This window comes from Herpailurus yagouaroundi, unplaced genomic scaffold (assembly GCF_014898765.1).
Source record: "Herpailurus yagouaroundi ecotype Mexico unplaced genomic scaffold, PumYag 184, whole genome shotgun sequence".
Classification (NCBI taxonomy): domain Eukaryota; kingdom Metazoa; phylum Chordata; class Mammalia; order Carnivora; family Felidae; genus Herpailurus; species Herpailurus yagouaroundi.
The window spans coordinates 14,396,446-14,420,450 of record NW_024412415.1 but is presented as its reverse complement, the minus strand read 5'-3'; the positions used below and the strand labels follow the sequence as shown (position 1 = coordinate 14,420,450).

The 24,005-nt window shown below is 39.0% G+C and overlaps 1 protein-coding gene across 5 annotated transcripts in view; it reads right to left on the bottom strand.

Annotated features, from left to right (window-relative positions):
* SLC12A1 (solute carrier family 12 member 1) overlaps positions 1–24,005 on the bottom strand; it is a 103,778-nt gene that overhangs the window by 69,612 nt on the left and 10,161 nt on the right. For 3 of the 5 annotated variants that reach the window (XM_040492618.1, XM_040492619.1, XM_040492620.1), the window contains 7 exons: positions 19,994–20,128; positions 19,763–19,838; positions 14,602–14,697; positions 11,271–11,410; positions 10,107–10,217; positions 8,070–8,181; positions 5,986–6,113 (listed from right to left, as the gene is read on the bottom strand). In XM_040492618.1, coding sequence (XP_040348552.1) covers positions 5,986–6,113; positions 8,070–8,181; positions 10,107–10,217; positions 11,271–11,410; positions 14,602–14,697; positions 19,763–19,838; positions 19,994–20,128 — 798 coding nt within the window. Of the gene's footprint in view, positions 1–5,985; positions 6,114–8,069; positions 8,182–10,106; positions 10,218–11,270; positions 11,411–13,373; positions 13,470–13,970; positions 14,067–14,601; positions 14,698–19,762; positions 19,839–19,993; positions 20,129–24,005 lie in introns of all 5 variants that reach the window. The other 2 variants (XM_040492621.1, XM_040492622.1) reach the window with 2 other exon arrangements.

The window sequence follows — 24,005 nt, the reverse complement described above, 5'->3', positions numbered from 1 at the left end:
CAGATACATTCAGAACATTTCATCCTAAAGCAGCAAAATACACATTCTTCTCCAGGGCACATGGAACATTCTCCAGAATAGATCACATAATGGGACACAAATCAACCCTCAACCAGTACAAAAAGTTCAAGATCATACTGTGCATATTTTCAGACCACAATGCTAGGAAACTCGAAATCAACCACAAGAAAAAATTTGAAAAGGTCACAAATACTAGGAGACTGAAGAACATCCTACTAAAGAATTAATGGGCTAACCAAGAAGTTAAAGAGGAAATTAAAGTACATGGAAGCCAATGAAAATTATAACACTCCAGCCCAAAACCTCTGGGACGCAGCTATAACAGGAAAGTATATAGCAATCCAGACCTTCCCAAAGAAGGAAGAAAGATCTCAGGTACACAACCTAAAATTATGCCTTAAAGAGCTGGAAAAAAAAAAAAACAGCAAATAAAACCCAAAACCAGCAGAAGACAGGAAATAAGAAAGATTAGAGCAGAAATTAATGCTATTGAAATAAAAAAAACCCAGCAGAACAGATCAGTAAAACCAGAAGCTGGTTCTTTGAAAGAATTAACAAAATTGATAAACCACTAGCCAGTTTGATCAAAAAGAAAAAGGCAAGGACCTAAATAAATAAAATCAAGAATGAAAGAGGAGAGATCACAGCCAACACAGCAGAAATAAAAACAATAAGAAAATATTATGAGCTATTATATGCCAATAAAATGGGCAATCTGGAAGAAATGGACAAATTCCTAGAAACATATACACTACCAAAACTGAAACAGAAACAAATAGAAAATTTGAACAGACCCATAACCAGTAAGGAAATCAAATTAGTAATCAAAAATCTGCCAAAAAACAAGAGTCCAGGGCCAGATGGAAGGAAAACTTCCAAACTCTTTCTATGAAACCAGTATTACCTTGATTCCAAAACCAGACAAAGACCCCGTTAAAAAGGTGAACTACAGACAGATTTCCCTGATGAACGTGGATGCAAAAATCCTCAACAAGATATCAGTTAACCAGATCCAACAACACATTAGAAAAATTACTCACCACAACCAAGTGGGATTCATACCTGGGATGCAGGGCTGGTTCAATATCCACAAGACAATTGATGTGATTCATCACATCAATAAAAGAAAGGACAAGAACCACATGATCCTCTCAACAGATGCAGAGATAGCATTTGACAAAATACAGCATCCTTTATTGATAAAAACCCTCAAGAAAGTAGGGATAGAAGGATCATACCTCCAGATCTTTAAAGCCATATATGAAAGAACCACCGCTAATATTCTCAATGGGGAAAAACTGAGAGCCTTCCCCCTAAGGTCAGCAACAAGACAGGGATGTCCACTCTCACCACTGTTATTCAACATAGGATTGGAAGTTTTAGTCTCAGCAATCAGACAATGCAAAGAAATAAAAGGCATCCAAATTGGCCAGGAGGAGGACAAACTTTCACTCTTCACAGACGACATGATACTCTATATGGAAAACCTTAAAGATTCCACCATAGAATTGTGAGAACTGATCCATGAATTCAGCAATTTGAAGGATGTAGAGTCAATGCACAGAAATCAGTTAAAATTCCTATACACCAACAATGAAGCAACAGAAAGAGAAATCGAGGAGTCGATCCCATTTACAATTGCACCAAAAACCATAAAATACCTAGGAATAAATCTAACCAAAGGGGTGAAAAACTTATACACTGCAAACTATAGAAAGACTATGAAAGAAATTGAAGAAGACACAAAAAAATGGAAAAAGATTCCATGCTCCTGGATAGGAATAACAAATATTGTTAATATGTCAATACTACCTAAAGCAATCCACATATTCAATGCAATCCCTATCAAAATAACACCAGCATTCTTCATAGAGTTAGAACAAACAATCCTAAAATTTGTATGGAACCGGAAAAGACCCCAAGATTGCCACAGCAATCTTGAAAAAGAAAACCAAACCTGGAGGCATCACAATCCTGGACTTCAACCTATACTACAAAGCTGTAATCATCAAGACAGTATGTACTGGCACAAGAACAGACACTCAGATCAATGGAACAGAATAGGGAACCCAGTAATGGACCCACAAATGTATGGTCAACTCATCTTTGACAAAGCAGGAAAGAATATCCAATGGAATAAAGGCAGTCTCTTCAGCAAGTGATGCTGGGAAAACTGGACAGCGACATGCAGAAAAATGAACCTGGACCACTTTCTTACACCACACACAAAAATAAACTCAAAATGGATGAAAGACCTAAACATAAGACAGGAAACCATCAAAATCCTCGAGGAGAAAGCAGGCAAAAACCTCTTTGACCTGGTCGCGGCAACTTCATACTCAACGCTTCTCCAGAAGCAAGGGAAACAAAAGCAAAATTGAACTATTGATAGTTCACTATTTTGACCTCCTTCTGTGCAATGAAGGATACAATCAGCAAAACTAAAAGGCAACAGGCAGAACGGGAGGAGATATTTGCAAATGATGAATCAGATAAAGATAGATTAGTATCCAAAATCTGTAGAGAATTTATTAAACTCAACACCCAAAAAACAAATAATCCAGTGAAGAAATGGGCAAAAGACATGAACAGACACTTCTCCAAAGACATCAGATGGCCAAACGACACATGAAAAAATGCTAAACATCACTCATCATCAGGGAAATACAAATCAAAACCACAATGAGATACCACCTCACACCTGTCAGAATGGCTAACATTAACAACTCAGGCAACAACAGATGTTGGCAGAAAGAGGATCTCTTTTGCACTGCTGGTGGAAATGCAAACTGGTACAGCCACTCTGGCAAACAGTGTGGAGGTTCCTCAAAAAATAAAAAATAGACTTACCCTATGACCCAGCAGTAGCACTGCTAGGAATTTACCTAAGGGATGTAGGAGTACTGTTGCACAGGGGCACTTGTACCCCAATGTTTATAGCAGCACTCTCAACAATAGCCAAATTATGGAAAGAGCCTAAATGTCCATCAACCTATGAATGGATAAAGAAATTGTGGTTTATATACACAATGGAGTACTACGCAGCAATGAGAAAGAATGAAATATGGCCCTTCGTAGCAACGTGGTTGGAACTGGAGAGTGTTATGCTAAGTGAAATAAGTCATACAGAGAAAGATAGATACCATATGTTTTCACTCTTATGTGGATCCTGAGAAACTAAACAGAAACTCATGGGGGAGGGGAAGGAAAAAAAAATAGGTTAGAGTGGGAGAGAGCCAAAGCATAAGAGACTCTTAAAATCTGAGAACAAACTGAAGGTTGATGGGGGGTGGGAGGGCGGGGAGGGTGGGTGATGGGTATTGAGGAGGGCACCTTTTGGGATGAGCACTGGGTGTTGTATGGAAACCAATTTGACAATAAATTTCATATATTGAAAAAAAAATAAAAATAGAACTACCCTATGACCCAGCAAATAGGTATTTATCCAAGGGATACAGGTATGCTGTTTCGAAGGGGCATATGCAATCCAATGTTTATAGCAGCACTGTCAACAATAGCCAAAGTGTGGAAAGAGCCCAAATGTCCATCAATGGATGAATGGATAAAGAAGATGTGTGTGTTATATATATATATATATACACACACACACACACACACACACAATAGAGTATTACTCAGCAATCAAAAAGAATGAAATCTTGCCATTTGCAACTACGTGGATGGCACTAGAGGGTATTATGCTAAGTGAAATTAGTCAGAGAAAGACAACTATCATATGACTTCACTCGTATGAGGACTTTAAGATGCAAAAACAGATGAACATAGGGTAAAGGAAGCAAAAATAATATAAAAACAGGGCGGGGACAAAACATAAGAGACTCTGAAATATAGAGAACAAACAAAGGGTTACTGGAGGGGTTTTGGGAGAGGGCATGGGCTAAATGGGTAAGGGGCATTAAGGAATCTACTCCTGAAATCATTGTTGCACTATATGCTAACTACCTTGGATGTAAATTTTTAAAAAATAAATAAATAATGTGTGCTTACAGGGGTGCCTGGGTGGCACAATGGTTAAGCATCCAACTCTTGATTTTGGCTCAGGTTATGATTTCCCAGTTCGCCAAGTTCAATGCCTGCCTTGGGCTCTGCACCAAAAGTGGGGGATTCTCTCTCTCCCTCTCTCTCTGCCCTTCCCCTGCTTGTGTTCTCTCTTTCTCTCAAAATAAATAAACTTAAAAAAAACATATGTGCTTATAGTCTGCAGAATTTTACATTAGTGACCTCTGATACTTTTCTAAATCTGAGAAACTGGAAGCTCAACATCCACAGCTAAATTTCATTAAGCAGACATACTTACTATTTGAATCATTTTGAACAAGTTACTTAATTTTCTGAGCCTCTGCCTAATTTATTTTATGCCATATCTCAGCTCAAGAATTGACCATGACACTGTGGTCCCTAATATGACAAATCTAAATGCTCTTATTCATTCACTCAACAAATATGTATTGAAACCTTACTAGCTCTGAGGATGCAGCAATGAATATAACCAAAGGTAAGGTCCCCACTCTGACAGAGTTAAGCACCTCTTGCTTAGGTCCCACCAACAGCTATTTCCTTTTGCACTATAAGGTCGTCCAGCCTCATCAGGGCTTCTCCAGTTAAACTGTGAGGGACGACTGTCCTTTTTCTTCTCTACCTGGAATACCTGTACATTTTCTCACCAACAGTCACTATTTAGCTTTTGCTCTAAGTTCACCCTGAAAAGTTACACCCTTAAGGAAATCATCCCAGACTTAACAATTATTTGTTTACTATGTTTATTTCACAATTTATTTAGACAGTACATGTGGTTTTCATTTGTACATATCTCTTGACAGCTCTTGCAAATATTTCTTGTCTTCCAAAGTTGATTATAAATGTATGAGTTAAAACCTGTGTCTTCTTTTTTGTTAATGGTAGAGACTGTTTACTATCCCCTAACATCCATTCTTCTCTTCCTCCTTTTAATACTAGAACTCCCTAAAATTCAAAGTACATGGCTGCCCAGCTAGAGACTACATTTCCTAGCCTTCTTTGCAACTAGGTAAGGTCATAGAGACTAAATTCTGGCCAATGGAATGTCCGCAGAAGTAATACATGCAAGGGCCAGGATTTCTTGCCCTCTACTTCCTTAATCCTCTTCTTATGGGCTGGAACATGATCTTGAAAGTGACCAGTCATCTTGGACATTGCCGGTGAGGGCAAACCAACCCCAAAGGAATGTTAAAACAAGAGAGGTCATCTGGGATTCTGAGCTACCTTTTGGAGAAGATTTTTGTTATTCTACTGCATGACCTATGAGCTAAGATTTTTATCCAGTAGAAAAATAAACTTCTTTCTTGTTTAGGTCACTGCTATCAGTATTTTATAAAACATGCAAACCAATAATCTAACATAATGCTCTTTATGGTACTTGACATAAAATACTATGAATGGAGTGCTAAATAAATACTGATTGAATGAATATATGCATATATATTCATGTGTATATTCATATGTATATGTATATGTATATTCATATATGTATATATATTCAGATATATATATCTGAATTCAATAAATAAATATTCACTAATAAAGTGATTTGGTGGGGGTGGGGGTGGGTTTTTTCCCCCCAAATGTTATGTGTTCTTGTTCATTATGTGTTTAAAAGAGAAAGGCGGGTTCTGATTTTTTTTCACTGAACTATATTCATTTTCTTGGAAATGTTATATACTATCAATATACTCTATCCTTCTAATGTCACTGAATAAGAGTTTTGGAAGGAATATCTGAAATAGGATGGTCTGGCATTAAATGTTGGCATTAAAAGAGAGAAGTTTTAAGTAACTGGGACCCATACAGAAATTTTAGTTTTAAAATTTGTAGAGAACTATGGTCACTGTTGACCTCTATAGCTCATGCTGCTCACCTATGTCACCACCACTTCCCAGGACCACAAAAGCAGAGGAAACAACATACCTCCAAATCTCCTGAGATATTGGCACCAGCAAGAATCCCAGTAGCTGCGGGGAAAAAAATGGCAAAGACAGAGAAGAAGCCTTCACCTTTTGTGAAGCTTGGCCCAAAGTTTTCCGCAAATATTGATGCTGTAACACAAGTAAAGAGAAAATTATCATGTAGACTTTCTTTACAGAGCATGAGATTGGTTTCCTTTAGTTTCTATCAATGTCTTGTGTAAATGTTTCCCTATATTTTAAATGGAAGGAACTTGAAGAGATTGGTGTACTCCTGACAAACCTCATACTCATGTTTGCCGAGAGTCAAGGTTGTAGCTTTCTAGAACAGCTCTGAAAAACTTTTGTGCCAACAGAGACCCAGGCCTCCTGACTTTTTGAATCTTTCTAGATTGAAAAAGGGGGAAATGGAGAATGTTTCTCATGGCTATACTGGCATATTTGCAAATATACCACACACGTGCACTGCCCTATACACACACAGCTACTTTCTTCCATGCATAAATACTCTAATCCACACACAGATTTTCTATGCTTTTTTTTTTAATTGTAGGAAAGCCCTGTGGGTGAAACTATCTTATGATTTTGCTACTTATGTTTACCCTCCCCATTCCCTGCTCCCAGATATTAGATCTTAAATTCTTGTAGCAAATTCTCATATACAGAAGTTTAATATAGTGAAGAGCCTTGGTCATAAAACAGTACTATTCCATGAGGTCTCAGCAAATTATTTAAATTAGAAGCAAACAATGCAGAAGAAAAACAGAAAAAGGAAGGGAGAAAAATGCAAACAAAAGAATCTGGCCTGATGCAAAAACAAGGAAAGAGAATTTGAGTCATCAGAAACAATACAGCAGGAGCTAGAAGGACTCAGAAAATATATAGCAGGAGCTAGAAGGAGGGAAAGGGATAGAAAGGAAAAAGGACGTTAACATACAAAGCAAACAAGACAAACTTTACAAAGAAAAAGATACAGGTAGAAAGGGGTGATGGGATACCTAAAGGAAACAAATACTAACAATAAATAATGAAGAGAAATATTTTTTTAAATCTCAGCAGTGGATTCTTGAGTAAGCTAGAATGGACAGCTAGGAAGGTGTACATAGGTGGAGTAGAATTTCATGCTCAGTATGATTCCCTCAGGATGATACACCAGCTCCTACAATCTTTTATGCTTGAAAACCTGACAGTGATGCTTAACTAGATATCACTAGATAATCCTAGAGATAAGCAAGGTACAAAGAAGTTTAGAAGGGGGCACCTAGGTGGCTCCGTCCATGGAACATGCGACTCTTGATCTCAGGGTTGTGAGTACAAGCCCCATGTTGGGCATAGAGATTACTTGAAAATGAAATCTTATGAGGCACCTGGGTGGCTCAGTCCGTCGGGCGTCTGACGTTGGCTCAGGCCATGATCTCACAGTCTGTGAGTACAAGCCCTGCGTTGGGCTCTGTGCTGACATCTCAGTGCCCAGAGCCTGCTTTGGATTCTCTCTCTGTCGCTCTCTGCCCCTGCCCCACTTGTGCTCTCTCTCTCTCTCTCTCTCTCTCTCTCTCAAAAATAAACATTAAAAAAATTTTAAACACAATAAAATAAATATTTTTTAAGTCTAGCAGGAAAAGGACTATGTTGGACTTTAGTACTCTCAATGGTTGAGCAAATTGCCTGACCTATGTTCTCTTTCCTTGCTTATACAACTCTACTTCTATTATTTGATAGCAACAACAATTTGTCCTACACTTGAAGGTTTTCAACGAACTTTTGCATCCACTACCTTATTTACTTCTCAAAAATCTCTTCAGGAAGTTATTGTTATCACCCACTCTTGGTCAGGGAAATTTGAGACCCAAACATGTTAGGTGACTGGTCTAGCTGGGAAATAGCAGAGTTGAGACTCACTGCGGATTTCCTGAAACCAACCCCAGGCTCTTCCCTGGATTGCACTGGCTGGGATTGCACTGGGATTGCACAGGCTCTTCCCTGGATTGCACTGGGATTCTAATGGCTGAAGTGGGGGACACAGGGATGGTGATGGAGGTGGACAGGGGAGAACCACTGATTACAAAGCAACTAATTTGTCATACGTACCTTGGTAGTTAAAGAAACCTCTGGACTTCTTCTCATTGTTGGATGGAATGACGGTTCCAATAAAGAAGTTTGCAATAGCAATGAGAAGAATGACCAGAAGTATCACTTGAGCCTGGAATGACAAAGAAAAAGGAGGCCAACTTAGATTCATTTAACAACTCTTCACCTAATTGTAAAAGTAATGTCCACTGAAGAAAGATTCTACCTGGTTATTCTGATTAAAACTACTATCCAATAGGCAATAGTGTATCCTTGTAGGATACACTACGTCTGACCTGAGTGTAGCTGTTAACATTTTCAGTGGGCACATCTGCTTGTGCACTTGAAGGTGACATTTCAAAAATATTCCAAGTACTAGGTGGTAACTCGCTGCAGTGTCCTCAGGAACATAAATGGAGTCCAAAGTTTTATCACTGATAGAGTTTATTTCTTTTCTAGACAGACTGCCTATGGATTCTTTCTTACCTTTCCCAGTGCTAAATGCAACAGGAGTATGAGAACATGATGATTCATAGAGCTCCTGTGATGCCTCATGCATCTGATGTTGGGCCACCAGTGTGTGCTCAGCACAAGCAATTTGCAAGGTTGACCAATCAAATTGTCTTTCTTTATCCCCCCTCTCCTCCTGCTGACATTTCAAGAGTCTTTTGGCTTGGCATTCCCATATGCTTCTCCCTCTGCAGGGAACTCTTTGCATAACTATTTCCTTCTTCTCATCCTTGAAGTCTTAGTTACCTCTTCAGAGAGGACTTTATTGACCACTGAATCTAAATAATAACAGCTATCATTCACTGAGGGCTTACAACAACATAGACAGATTTAATTTTACCGGTATTCTTTCAGATAGATAATACCACCAATAACTGTATGAAGTAGGCAACCTTATTATCATCATTTTAAAGATAAAGAAACTGAGGCACAGAGAATTTAGGCAACTTTCTAAAAGTCACACAGATGTAAACCAAATTCAAATTCAGGTGCTCTGACAACAGAGCTAGCGCTTTAAATCTACCCTCTACTGCCATGAAACTACATTGCGTCCCTGAGGGAATAAAGTCATTGTAAGTAGATTCCTCTTATTTTGTATCTCAGTGCCCTGTTCAGTTCCTTTACAGCACTTTCACAACTTACCTTTTTATATTTACTCGTTTGTCTACTTGATCATTACTCCTATTTCCACAGACCATATGCTCAACTAGGGACAGGATTGTGCCTGTTTCGGTCACCACAGAATATCCTAGCCTAGCAAAATGCCCAGCATATAATAAGCCCAGCACATAATAAACACTTAATTAATTTTTGTTTGATGTGTGAATGTATAATCCACAAATAAATGCCATATGGGAATGTTTCCCATTGCCTTATGTAAGTGGGTGACTTTGGCCCCCTTTGTATCTCTGGTGACCTCTTGAGGTCTAAGCACTGCATCTCCAGGCACTTACGACCAGTTGCAATTATACCAGTCACTGTAGCGTTATAAATCAGGAAAAATACATGCTCCTGACATGCAGAAATTTACTAACTGTATTACTATTAGTTAAATCCAGATATTCTCTAGTTCCAGGGCCTTATGATGCCCCCAAATTTGCTCCTGTACTACTGTGTCTCCTGGGAGAATGATAGTTCCTGCCTCTATTACCTTCTCCCATCGCACTTGCCATTTCCTTTGGGCTTCAGCACCATAGCCAGCTTGAAATGGGATACCAGGGGTGTGACTAGGAGAGCCAGTTTCCAGCATGTACCACTGCTATGATCATAAGGGGTCTGTGTGTGAAAATGGCAGCAATGTTGGTGTGTATGTCACATGGTGACAGCATAAAGAACAAAGCCCAGCCCAATCAGGTGACACATGAGCTGAGTCGTGACTGCCTGGACCTCGTGCTCTGAGGGCTTGGTGCTCTTCCCATTGCTAACCCACAACTTTTGCCATAGCAAGTAATAATAGCAATTCTTTTAGAATACAGGGTTTGTTCTATTCCTGCAATTTGGCCAAGACCTGAGCAGCAGTGGGTGATAGCACCATTTTGAGAAAATCACCTTTGCTTCCCATTCCATTCCAGCTACTGAAATTCCTAAAAGAATCACCACTGTGATGGAGCCTATTATCCGGATGTCATTGGTTGGATCCACCATCATTGAATTGCTCTCCTGGAACAACAACAGAAATCATTAAAATGGTTAGAGATGGAGCTTTTTTGGCCTGTATGTCTTATTATAGAAGAGACACTGTGCACTCATGTCTGGGGCCCTATAGGATAATAGAAAAATGAAGTGCTCCTAAATCTGAGATGAACATTATTTTGTCCTATAATAATAGGCCATTGTTAGCCAAGTTTGGAAGTTCTAGATGGTCATTCTACTCACAGATTTTAAAGCTATTGTAGCACTAAGGTAAGTATGTGCCCTTATAAATACAATGTTTTCTTTCAGAAGAATGACCAGTTATTTTTGTGTGTCAAGGGGAATCTTAGAGAAATAAAAATGAGTGGTTTCCAACGTGAATATTGGAAAATAAGTGTCATTCAATTAAACTACAGAAACCAGATAATGCATGTCTTAAAGATCATGTACCTTATGAACTATATAATTCACTCATTTATTCATTTAATTTTCAAATAAAGGTCCTGCTATGAATTGGATTCAGTGAATGCTATTACTTCCATAAAAGGAGGACTACAAGTTAGTTCACATACCAGCTAATTAACATGGTCACATACATACCATCTAGATGGAGCACCTAAACTAGGAAATGCTTAATTTCCTGCAGTGAGTTATTCGAATGTTTGAACTTTCTTTCCCTTTTGGAAATCTATAACCATAATAGTAATATTGCTACTGAAAATAATGTTCATCATTTATCTTTTGTTTCATATTTTACACAGTATTTCATTTGTTCTGTACTACATTTCTATTAAATACATAGAACAGTATTATTAGCTCATATGACAGATTTGAGAAAAAGGGTTCAGAACAATAGAGGGACTGGCCCAGAATCCTCTCAGCTGATAAATCTGAGAGTCGGGATTCCAAGCCAGTTCTGATGCCAAGCCCAGAGCTCCTTCCACTATATCCAACTTCCACATTCTACAGAATAAATGTATTTCCTCTCATCTTGCCATGGCGATAACCCCTAGTGCCCTGAAAAGGCAAATTGAACTGAATTATCTTACTTGGCTGAAAAAAAGAAAAACTTTTAATTACCTTAAGAAGATCTACCACTGTTTCAGCAAATCCCACCACATACATAGCAACAGCCACTGCATTGGCAAAAGCAAAGATCAAGCCTATAGACCCACCGAACTCGGGCCCTAAGCTTCTGGAAATAAGATAGTAGGCCCCACCTAAAACAAAAAAATGAACATGTTTTACTTTGAGGAACTGCTAAGGGATTTAGTTTATATGACCAAATGATTTTGAATAATTTTTATTCTAATGAAAATATCGTAACTTCCTAATAATTTTAGGATTCTTGTATCACTTTAATGAATAACTTAGCCTTTTCTTGTACTCTGAGAACTGTAATAGAATTTAGTAGAACTATCCTTACTTAGTAAATTCTGATTTATTGAAACCTAATTGTATACAAAGTTTACAAATAATACAGCTAACTTTACCAAAACAAAATGCTTTGCCTTTAAAAAAAAATTCATTGGTTTGGGGTGCCTAGGTGGCTCAGTTGGTTAAGCATCTGACTTTGGCTCAGGTCATGATCTCACGGTTTGTGAGTTCAAGCCCTGCATTGGGCTCTGTGCTGACAGCTCAGAGCCTGGAGCCTGCTTCGGATTCTGTGTCTCCCTCTCTCTCTCTGCCCCTCCCCTGCTCATGCTCTATCTCTCTCTGTCTCTCAAAGATAAATAAATGTAATAAAAAAAATTTTTTTAATTCATTGGTGAGTTCAAATCAATGATGTAACCAATGAAAAAAACTTTGTATTTGGAATGTCCAGGAACAGGCAGCCCTAGGCAGAAAATGATATAGGAGATGTATATCATTGCTATTCTAACTTCCTTTCTGGTATAATTTTCTGGTATATATTTGCTGCATAAAAAAAGTATTTGTATAGTGCTATGTATTATCTACTCTATAAATCAGAATTGGTTCTCTACGCTTTTAGCTCAAGAAGGCATGATTATTGCCAAATACCCACATGTGTATGGGTGGCCAATGGGAAGAAAGAGAGGGTTTGGAACAACTGTTTCTCCTCTGGACCTTGAATAAGGTAGTTCTATATATGGCCATGTACCTATGTGCACAGGGAAGCCTGAGCTGGACTGGTTAGCTTCTAGAGTGTACTGAGAGCAGGTAAAAAAGACGAGGTATTGAGAGGCCTAGATAGCTAGGTATTATCATGAACCATAGTAAATTAATGGCTTTCTACAGTGAGCTAGTCTTAGAGTGGACAGAATTGGTAAGGGAATGACACCGAACAGACATATCTCAAAACAAAACACAACTATCTTTTACGGAAAAGGAATTTCTTCCACTGTAGTAACTCCTTTGGGTTAAAGGGTCAAAGCTCTCTTCAAAAATGTAACCAATTATCTGGGTGGAGCAAACTGCCATTATTTCCTTTGTCCAGATTACATTAGATAAATTAGCTAGCCAGTCACTTAGGCTTGGTCAAAGTGAGAGACTAGCAGGGGAAGCTCTGAGAGCAGGTGTATTTGTCAGAGGAGGAGGCCCTTAAAAGGCCCTGGGAAGGGGCACCTGGATAAGCTACCCAAGCTGAGGCCCCAGGAGTCAAACAGAATGGGAGGGGGAAGGCAGGAATTAGAACAGCAATGATAAACCTCACCCTCTTCATTTTCTGCCTTAGCTTGCATATTCCTGGATGATTTAAAAGTAACTCTTTGTTATGTTTGTTGGTTTCTATTTTCTTCTTAAGGATTTTTTTGAGGCCTGTTAGCCCCTAGAAGTATAGCATTGGGGTGAAATCTGAGGGCTAACTAAGTGGGAAGTGTCAGCCCGGGTGCTGAGTGGGCCTGGCAGAGAGCCAGCAGGGCTCATCCAAGGTACAAAGCAACCATGTATTTTACTGTAATTATCTATGCCTTCTTTCTAGACACCTGGTCACTCTCTGTAAACATGTTTAATCACAGGAAATAGGTCAAAGAAAACATCTAGCGGTCTCTTAATTTCAGTTGAGAGAATTTTGCCTTGATGTTCAAATTCGGGTTAGCTCACTTTGTTTTAAGGCTTTGGGGACTAATTATTTAGATGCAGATTTTACTTCCAGCATTAAACCGACTCTGGACATTACTCTGTAACCAAAGCTTGTCATCATAAGCAAATGAATTGGCTTACCTCCTCTTACTACTCCATTTGTGCAAATGGCAGACATAGAAATACCTGTGAGTGTTGTCACTACCACACTCAGGCCAATGATGATGACTCCAAGACCTGCAAAATCCCCCAAGAAATGTGTTTGGCTCCAGCACGTCCAGAGGCAGCAGTCTGAATTGTCAAAGAAGGATCAGTCTCCCCACGAAAAACCTGAAATGTTCTAAAAGATCCCATTCCATGAAGATCTAGGAAGCACCTGAAATGTACTAAACTTTAAATTAAAGCCACATCCAGGAATCCTTTCCCAAGAGACACCGGCAAGAGGTATGCAGCCTCGCCTGGAAAATAAAACATTCACCTACAGAATTCTGAGCATCTGGAAACCATGAGCTGCAATGCGCCAGAGAGATCCGTTAGAGACGATCCCACCGCTGACCAGCGTAGACCAGGACTGCACTCATAGTACCTTATGTTTCCTTCTGCATCCAGGTCACTTGTATAGTCCACCAGGCATCAAGAGCATTGGGTTACTTGCTTATTCCAGTCAAAAAGGAGTATATAAAAATTTTGCCTACCCGTAGCAAGTGATGAGGGCATTAGATATCTTAGAAATGTTACCTCCACGAACAAACCCGTTAGTTGCTATTGCAGAAGTTGACAACCCAGTAATAGAAGTTACCATGGTGGAAAGAAGAATTATGAGAACTCCAAGACCTGTTAGCAATGAGAGATAGAAGATATTACATTTCACTTTTCTGACTTGGATTCCCTGTTGTTGCAAACTATATACTGCCTTGAATTTAAGTTTTCCTGTCCATGCCTGGGCCCCAGTGGAGTTCCTTTGTGCTCAGGAGAACCTGGTTGGCCTGGCATAAAGATCAAGTCGGCGGCCTGCTCATTACGATGGAGGATGGTTTCCAAAAGTAAACACAATCTGAAACGCGGCCCTGAAAAGGAAAAGTTGACTTCTGCTGGTGTCCTGGGAGAGAAACTACCCTGGCTGTGAAAAGAGAAAACATGACATCTGACCTTCTCTCTTGCTTGAGAGGAACCTGAATGAGAAAGTTGGGGGTTTGACAAAGGTTAAATCCTTCCTCATTTTTCTCGCATCTCTCTTGCCTGAAGGAGAAAAAAAAAGAAGCCAACTTGGATTACCTTTGAAAACACTCCAGAAAGGTCAGTGGTGAACTATCTGAGTCTTTGTTGCCTTTACCTTACAAATGATCGTGCGGGTCACAAGTTTAATTACCTCCTCTGACATATCCATTTGTGGCAATAGCAGAGGTGGATAAACCAGTGATACCAGTCACTGTCACGGCTAAGCCGATGATAATCACACCAAGACCTCAGTTGGGAGAGGAAAAATAAAGGCAATTAAACAGTGCAACAATCCATCAGATCGTTCACATAAAAGCCAGCAAATGGAGGGTAATCAACAAAGAACCACATTTGAATTAACAAATTGGCCTGGAAATCACCAGAGTAAGTGCTCAGCTTTGAAGTTTTCTGCCTGTAGTAGCACAGAGCCTAGAAACCGAAGAGCTAAAATGTGCAGTGAGAATTGCCCACAAATGAACAACAATGGCTGGTCAAAATGTAGTGGGAACCCCATTTTGTGTGCAGTTCTAGACACCTGTAAACATAATAATTCATCAATATGAGTCCAAGCTGCCTTTAGGAACTAGACAGGAAATGTTCACCCTTCCAGATAACTCTCTTTTTATGTACATTTGGTTGTGTAGGAGTGAAAATTACATCCAATGTAACAAATTGTTTATCTGGCAGATAAGTAAAGTGGAAAGAATCAAACTGAACTATGTTCACTTATTGGCTTTGTGACCTCTGGCAAGTTACTTATTTTCTGAGCCAAAAATGGCAATGAGATTAGAAAGAATACATGTGTAAAAGTGGCTAGCAGAGCACATAGAACACAGTACACGATCAGTGGCACTGCTTTTTGATTGTGTCCACGATAGTTATAATAGCTGTTGCTTACTGAAAGCCCACTATGTATCCAACTATGGGTCAAGTAGAATGAGAAATGCAAGGAACAAATAAAATGAAATGAAAAAAGCTGCCCTCAAGGATCTTATGGTGCAGAAGGTCAATGATTATAAGAGGGAGAAAGTGATAAACCAGAATTCAGAGAAAGGCAAGGCTGCTTTCAGCTTCAGGAAGCATTCAGTCAAGAGGATACTGAAGGGTAGCAGAATATGCTATCTCCAAATGTACCACTTTTGCATAAAGTATATTTTTAGCTAACGGCGGCAGAAAAAAAGCAGCTACCTTCCCATATTTGTCTGAAAACAAGGCATAAATTTGTAAAGGTGTCTCTACTTTCCTCTATACCAGGAAGGACAGAAGTTAATCATCAGAGGTAATTCTAGACCCTTACTGGCTGGAGTAGTGCCGGAAGAACCTACATAACAGCCTTGACTTAATTTCCATGAGTTCCCTCATGAATCTGCCTTCCCACAATCTGCCATCCTAGAAACTCAGTCCTTTTCCTTTGTCTTGTCACTTCTCTAAGAATACATTGTTCTTTGTTAAGATGTTATGTAAGCCAGGGGCCCCAGGGTGGTTCGGTCGGTTAAGCGTCCGACTTCAGCTCAGGTCATGATCTCATGGTTTGTGAGTTGGAACCCCATGTTGCGCTCTGTGTGGACTGCTCAGAGCCTGGAACCTGCTTTGGATTCTGTGTTTCCCTCACTCTCTGCACCACCACTCCCTCAGCCCCCACTCACACTGTCTCTGTCTCCGTCTCTCTCTCAAAAATAAATAAACATTTAAAAAGTATTTTTAAAAAGATGCTATGCAAGCCCAAGTTCTAACCACTCTGTTGAGTTACTCATTGCTGAGTCTTCTCATGTGGACACATGATGCACATGTTAATACATTTCTGATTGTTATTCTCTTGTTAGGTTGCCTCTTGCCACTGTTAATAAAGAAGTTTAGGGTCACAGGCACTGAAATCACCCTGGTTCTAGTGAGAATGCTCTTGCCTACATATGCTCCCCTACATAAAATGGCTGCTTCATAATTGTTGTTGGCAAGCTGTCTTGTTCCAGGGATAATCAGAACAGTAGTCATCTGAGAAAGGCTGTGATCTCTCTGGCCATGCCCTGGGAAAAGGGGAAGTGGAAGGAAATGAAGGACAGACATAAATGGAAACAAGGTATTGGAGGTTGCCTCTCTTGATGGTCCCAGCTGTATCCTGGCTCTAAAAGAAGTCTCTAGGCTATTTTACAGTTTGAAGTACAGTAGGAGGAGGCTAACTATAGGCATGAGATACAAACTTGGACCATATGGCTTTGGCCCCTACAGACTCTTAAAGCTTGGAGTTGCAAGAAATAGTTGCACTAAATTCTTTGAATCTATTGCAGGGATCCTTTGGTACATATTACCTCTACATCACCATGTGGCCTGTTCTTTGCACCTCTACAAGTAATTTCTTCTTATCTTCTGCACACGATTTTGCTTTTGTTTTGAAGACATTTGATATCAAATGTTTAGCTCACCCCAGCAACTGTACAGAACTAAATAGTTTGTATTTCAGGACATGAAACCTACTTTGACTATTATTTTCATACCCTTATTTTCCCTTTGCTTCTATTTTCCCAACAATTCTTATTTATTCTTTTGCACTGTATATATTTCTGTAAACCATTTGAAATCCTAGAACAAAGTTTTATACACTTAAACAGCAACATATTTGCTTTTCTCTCACAATCAAACAAAAAAATCCCAGGGTAAAAGGCAGGTTAGAGAACGTTCAGTTCATAGTTTTCTCAAAGTGTGGTCCTTAAACCACCTATTTCAGGAAATACCTGAAGTGTTTATTAAAAATGCCCAGACCTGTTGGGATGAGCACTGGGTGTTATATGGAAACCAATTTGGCAATAAACGTCATATAAAAAAAATGCCCAGACATACTAAGTTGGAATCTTTCAAAGTGAATCCCAGGATTCTGTGGTTTTGGAACCTAACTTCCCAGGTAATTCCTATGCACCCCACAGTCTGAAGACTATCGCACTACCCTAACCTATCTCAAGTTGTGTCTGTCTAGACAGCACAGTTATTTAGCTTTATCTTCAAAGAATTGATTAGGAAACAGTGAATCCAGGTCCTTAATTTTCAGATGAGAAAATGAAACTCATGGAATGACTTGCTTTAGGTCATACCTCTTTCACTCCCTTCTTCCATGCCTAATGTTTAAATTTATTAGAAACCATCTTGCCCCAGCCTAAGTCCCCTAGACAGAGAACAATTTTATGACATTTTGGGCTTATTCTACCATTTGCTTTTGGGGAAAAGACAGCCAAAACTCTTGGCCCTAGAATGGTTACCCAAGGGCTGTAGCTACTGTTACTCTTGGCTCCAGCTTCTTTCTGACTTTGTTCCTAGGGTCTCCTCTTGAAAGGATCTTCCCTAAACGATCCCAAATCAAGGAGAAACTACTTGTATTTGCTTCTTTTCTTACCCAATAAAGGGAATCTAAATGGGACCCAGAAGGTGACTTAATCAACTCATTTAGCTTTAAGTTCACAGCAAAGGCCAGTAAAACTGAGTAAGGGTGGTAATAAGTTTCTATGACTCACTAAAGTCTACTTTCTGAGAACTAAAACAACAACAACAAACAAACCTTCATTCAAAGGAAAACCCACTAGACACCCATTTAAAGTAGGATATGACTACTTAAAGGAAAGGTCCTTATTAAAACCACACTGATGTCTGAAAGTATAATACATAGTTTAGCAGAAGATAGGGTTCTTCATGTTTTACACTTTTGCAGTAAGCATGAAACTGGATTGACTGTAAAGAGTAATGTAAGATCTGATTAAGGTTCAGGTTATCGCTTAACACATGGATGTTAAATAAGTTGCGTTAGAAAGAATTACTCTTGCCCTTGGCTACACTCACACCTCCAAACAAAGTAATGCTGCTTGATGATCTCAATAAGTTACTAAACTGCCCTTAAAAAACTAATTTTGCATGAAACCCTGGGGCAAACACTTGGCAATATTAAGATGCAGATTTTCCATGGAACAGCATCTACTTATTTCGGACCCTGCGGCTATAAGCATTCATTTGATATGCATCATAAAGCTGGCAAGCAGCCCTTTGTCAGGAACCCAGCACTTGCCAAACATGAAACATGGAAAAACTATGGGAACTGGTTCCAGTGTTTCAATTTACAGCTCAGCCCTTTCTTTTTGTGAGTTAGTCTTCCAGTCTGCCTTGAGGAGCAAAGGCAATAAATAATGACTGAGTAACTTTGAATGTGAATTGGGATATGTTCTGGAGTAGTATCTAAAAGCACATCTGAATCTCTATGTTCTTGACACTAATGATTTATAGGTCTTCTCCAAAAGTGGATTTGTAATACATTTTCCATACATAAAGTAGAACGTCACTAATTTTTATCACATTAAATCAGGAACTTTGATAAAATTCAAGGAAATTTTTCAGATAAATTATATCTATATACTCTTGATTAAAAAAAAAAGATTTGCCACAGGAAATCATGTTTTAAGTAAAATATAATCTTCAAAAATGTCAAAGAATCACTCAAAATAATCTCAACATCATGCATTTTCCATTAGAAAAATTATAAGTAGGGGCACCTGGGTGGCTCAGTCGGTTAAGCATCCGACTTCAGCTCAGGTCATGATCTTGAGTTCATGAGTTTGAGCCCCACGTTGGGCTCTGTGCTGACAGCCCAGAGCCTGGAGCCTGCTTCAGATTCTGTGTCTCCCTCTCTCTCTGCCTCTATCTCCCTCTCCCTCTCTCTCTCTCTCAAAAATATACAAAAACATTTTAAAAATTAAAAAAAAAAAGAAAAATTAGTAGTAGTTACACATGTTATCTCAATCATTTCATCTATCACGTTTAAGCCTCTGTCTGGCATATTTTATTAATCTTTGTTTTCTTACCACTGGTACCTGAAAGTAACACAATTATTTTCTTTGGCAAATGTTCAACAATTCAGCATTTCTATTAGTCAGGTCACATTGTTCCCACTTTTCCCACAAGCTGTTCTTGTTGAGTGAAATTTTGCCAATAAGCATAAGGGGGATGCACAAATGTCAGTATGTCCCAAACTATGAATAGTACTGTTTAAAATATATGTGTCCCTACAGATCTGTACACCTAAAACTTTAAGAACAAATAGAAATATTAAATTGAGCATTTATCTGGTTGGTAAACTGGAAAATTCCAGTCTCCCAGAAGTTAACGCTACACTTTCCTCTCTGACAAACATGGTCAAAGAGGCAAAGTAAAAGAGCTCGAGTGCAGATTATTTCTGTGACCTCCATCTCACATTCAGCATTAATGGTGAAAACAAGTTGCTTATTGAGCTTATAATTGACACTGAAAATGGTATACGGGGCATGGGGAAACATGCTTACCGATTCCAGCTTCTCCAACAATCCAAGACAGGCGAATGAAGAGCATGACACCCCAGATATTCAGCATGCATCTTACCTGTGGGCCAAAGGAGCATTGAAAGGGATATGAGCAGTGATAGTGGGGCAAAACCCAGCCATGTCCGTAACTCTGTTGTCCAGGATTTGCTAACATTTAGTCCACTAGGACACGGAACAAACAGATTTCATTTGGAAACATAGGAGCTTTCTCACCAGCACACCTTTCACCCATCCAAACTTCACAACGCCAGCTTTATCCTCCTCTTCCTTGTTTTCAACTTCTTCATCTCCAGGCATTCCATCTCCGTTAGCAACCCTGTCAGCTGAACCTGGTGCCACTGCTACGTTCTGTATTTATACAGGTAGCAAAAAAACACACAATATTTGGTCAACAGAAGTCTCCAGAAAACTTTCAAAGGCAAATCAAAATAATTGACATGAAATTTTGGACACATCAAATTCTAGCATGCACATAAGGTAAGTATTTTCTTGCCCTGGGAGCTGATGGATTCATTTTGTGAGAGATTTCAGGCGCAGCAAAGCTGCGAAGGATCTTGGGCAGTCCTACGGGTGAGAATATTACCTTAGGGGAAAATGGTTAGATTTAGGTAAATTTAGAATACAAAAAGAACAAACAAAAGAAAAAGAAACAAAGGCAGCCTGAAAGTCTATCAGAAGTGAAAGAGGATCTTTGAGGTATGGTAGGAGGTTAATGTCATTGATGCAGGCTAACTGGACTTCTTTCTATTAACCTCCCTGGGCTTCATCTTATTCACCTAAAATAATGATAACAAAACTTCTCTAAACATGTCACAGTATCTTTAAGAAGATTGAATGAAAGAACACATAAAAGCATTTTCTTTTATAAATTTATGTATTCGGTTTTTTTGTTTTAACTTATTTTATAGAGAGAGAGCGAGAGAGAGTTAATGAACAGGGGAGAAAGAGAGAGAGAGAGAGAGAGAGAGAGATCTGAAGCAGGCTCCACACTCAGCCAGGAGCCCAACACAGGGATCCATCCCAACAACCCTGGGATCATGACCTGAGTTGAAATCAAGAGTCGGACACTCATCTGACTGGGTCACTCAGGCGCCCCTATATGCATTTTCTTTAAAAACAGGAAGAAAAGGGTTAAAGTTCTAAAAATATTTAAAGGCACTGTTTGGCTACAAGGATGCTATTCCTGTAGAGGAAGTTTCTTTCAGATTCCATATGCCTTTGCCTGAGAATTGCTGGATGTGCTGGTTGCCTTGTACAAAGGGTAAGAAATCTTATGACTGACTGCTAGAAAGGTAAGCTGAGTACAAATAAGAAGTAAGTAGTATAAAAAATGTCAGAAGCTTATTTAGTGTTTTTTTGTGTGTGATCCAATTTTGAAAAATAGCTTCCTCGTCAGTAAGGATAGTCTCTGAATTCTACTGGGGAAAGAAATAGCCCTGTTTCTCTCAAGTGAAAAACAACTCTAACTTCTCTTTTAGATATGACCTTGAATAATTTCAGATACACCCACTTAATTTAGCCTATCTTACACCTACTTGATTCTAATGGTTAGACTATATATCCCACTGAGTTCCCGAAAAGCAATATTTTCCAGTAAGGGGTTGAAACCATTGGGGGAGTCTCTTAGATTCAGCATTTAACTACCATTATTAAAGAACAACTTTGGGGGCGCCTGGGTGGCTCAGTCGGTTAAGCGTCCGACTTCGGCTCAGGTCATGATCTCACAGTTTGTGAGTTCAAGCCCCGCGTCGGGCTCTTTGCTGACAGCTCAGAGCCTGGAGCCTGCTTCCCACTCTGTGTCTCCCTCTCTCTCTGCCCCTTCCCTGCTCATGCTGTGTCTCTCTCTGTCTCAAAAATAAATAAACATTAAAAAAAAAAACAAAGAACAACTTTGTTCTATTTAAGTGGCCTAAATTAGTTTACGGCTGGGATGATGTGTCCCCCTATTACTAACTGAGATGTCTCAGACAAGGACATTTTTTTCCCCCTCTAAAATGAGACTGGCATGAAATAAATACTCAGTGTTTACTATAAGGACTTTATTTGAGGGCAATCAAAGTTTTTGTCCTTGCCATGTTTAAGAGTTATTGCTTCTTTGGGCTTTGGTGTATCATTAGCATACCCACTATAATCTGACTCTAATTTGGGCTGTTTACTCCAAGAGACTTTGACTTCTTGTCTTCTTGTTCTTCCATGTTCTTCTACTTCTCTATGTCAATAAGAATTTCTTCCGAGTTTGTTCTCCCACAAGATTTTTTTTCATGATACTAGTGGACATTTGGGTAATCGATGCAATACAATGTAGTAAGTCATTGTATATTAACTACAGGATGTGGATTACTTCTCCTAGATGCCAACAAAGACCCTACTATACAGCAGGTCATCAATAAACATTACTGAATCCATAAAGTAGGCTTGGAGGCCACCTGATCTCTACCACTTCAGAGAAGATGACCTCATTTCTTAACCATTCCTGCCTCCTATTTCCTTTCTCTTCCATCCCTATTGAGGATTTCATTTTTCATTGTTTTCTCTGTGTAACCCACATTAAAGAAGGGAGAAGAAGAGAATGAATCTCAAGTCAGATCATCTTACTATTTTCCAACAGCATTGCAGGGGAGGGGTAAAACTGAATCACAAAGGAAGCCGAAATTAATAGTTAAAATTTAGTTTTGAATTACCCGAGGAATATCTTAATCTTTTTTTTTTTTTCAACGTTTATTTATTTTTGGGACAGAAAGAGACAGAGCATGAACGGGGGAGGGGCAGAGAGAGAGGGAGACACAGAATCTGAAACAGGCTCCAGGTTCTGAGCCATCAGCCCAGAGCCTGACACGGGGCTCAAACTCACGGACCGCGAGATCGTCACCTGGCTGAAGTCGGACGCTTAACCGACTGTGCCACCCAGGCGCCCCAGAGGAATATCTTAATCTTAAGCATCCTCTGTCCCTACTTGCACAGATAATTGAAATCCGACATCATATATTCATATTAAAGTAAAATATGGATAAACAAAGTCTACAGAAATTGAGGCTGAACTAGCAGGGCAGAAACTGGCTGTCTATACCAGCTAGAAATGCAAGTCATGGATGTAATTCAAAAATTTCCAGTAGCTCATTTTAAAAATAAAAGGAAATTAGTGAAATAACTTGGGTTCAGATTTGAACCCTTAAATTTTAAAAATATACCTAAGTTTTGTACAATATCATATTTCTAATCTTTGCAATGTAATATTCATTAGCTATGGTGGCAACCCACCTTGTAGGAGGAACCTGGATCATGGACTGCTTTAATATGTTTTACGTAATGGATCTATATCAAATATTATCATTTCAACATATAATCAATATAAAAACAGTGATGAGACATTTTAATTCTTTTTTTTTTTTAACACTATGTCTTTGAAATCTGGTGTGCAATTTACAGTGATACCACATCTCAATTTGTACTAGCACGTTTCAAGTGCTCAATAGCCACGTGTGGCTGGGGCTATTATATTGGAGCACACATGTCTATACATTGCAGTCAATTACAGATGGATGGAACATTTGAGGTTTTTCTCCAGGCAGTTAAAAATCCTATTTTTTCTCTGAACGGATTCTACACTCATAAGGCAGCTGCGTGGTTCAAATGTAACTTTAACTTTCCGTAACTAGAAAATCAATGAAAGCAGAGAATTGAGGAATGTGATAAAATGCCCAGGAATGTTGAAGAGATTATTTGGTTAAGAAATTCATTTATTTGATTTGATTTGAGAAAAACTTTTAAAATTGACAATATTCTAGTTAATGAAGATCTCACAGCCAGACCATCAGCAGCTACTCATTCAGGGAGAAGGCAATTTCCTTTTCCTCGGTTAATTGGGGATCCCATGAGACAGAGCCTTAGTCACTTGCTTTTTAAAGGCAGTCTTGGGAATAAAACCTATGTTTTCTGATCAATCCTGTATTTGAGGGTTTGGTCCAGGAAATTGCTTTGCTCCCAGCTGAACTCCAGTGGTAACTGTGACCCTTACATCTGGATTAATGAGACTACCAATGACTGTAAAAAACATCTTAAAAAATTGGTGAAAGGATGAATAAGATATTTAAAATTTCCCCTTATATGGACATTTCTATCTGATGGATGCCCTTCTGGGCACAGTTTAATGGTTCTTCAATTTATCACTAGGACATACACTATGAAGCAAAAGGAATATTCTATGAGGGCTTGTCAGGGAAATCAT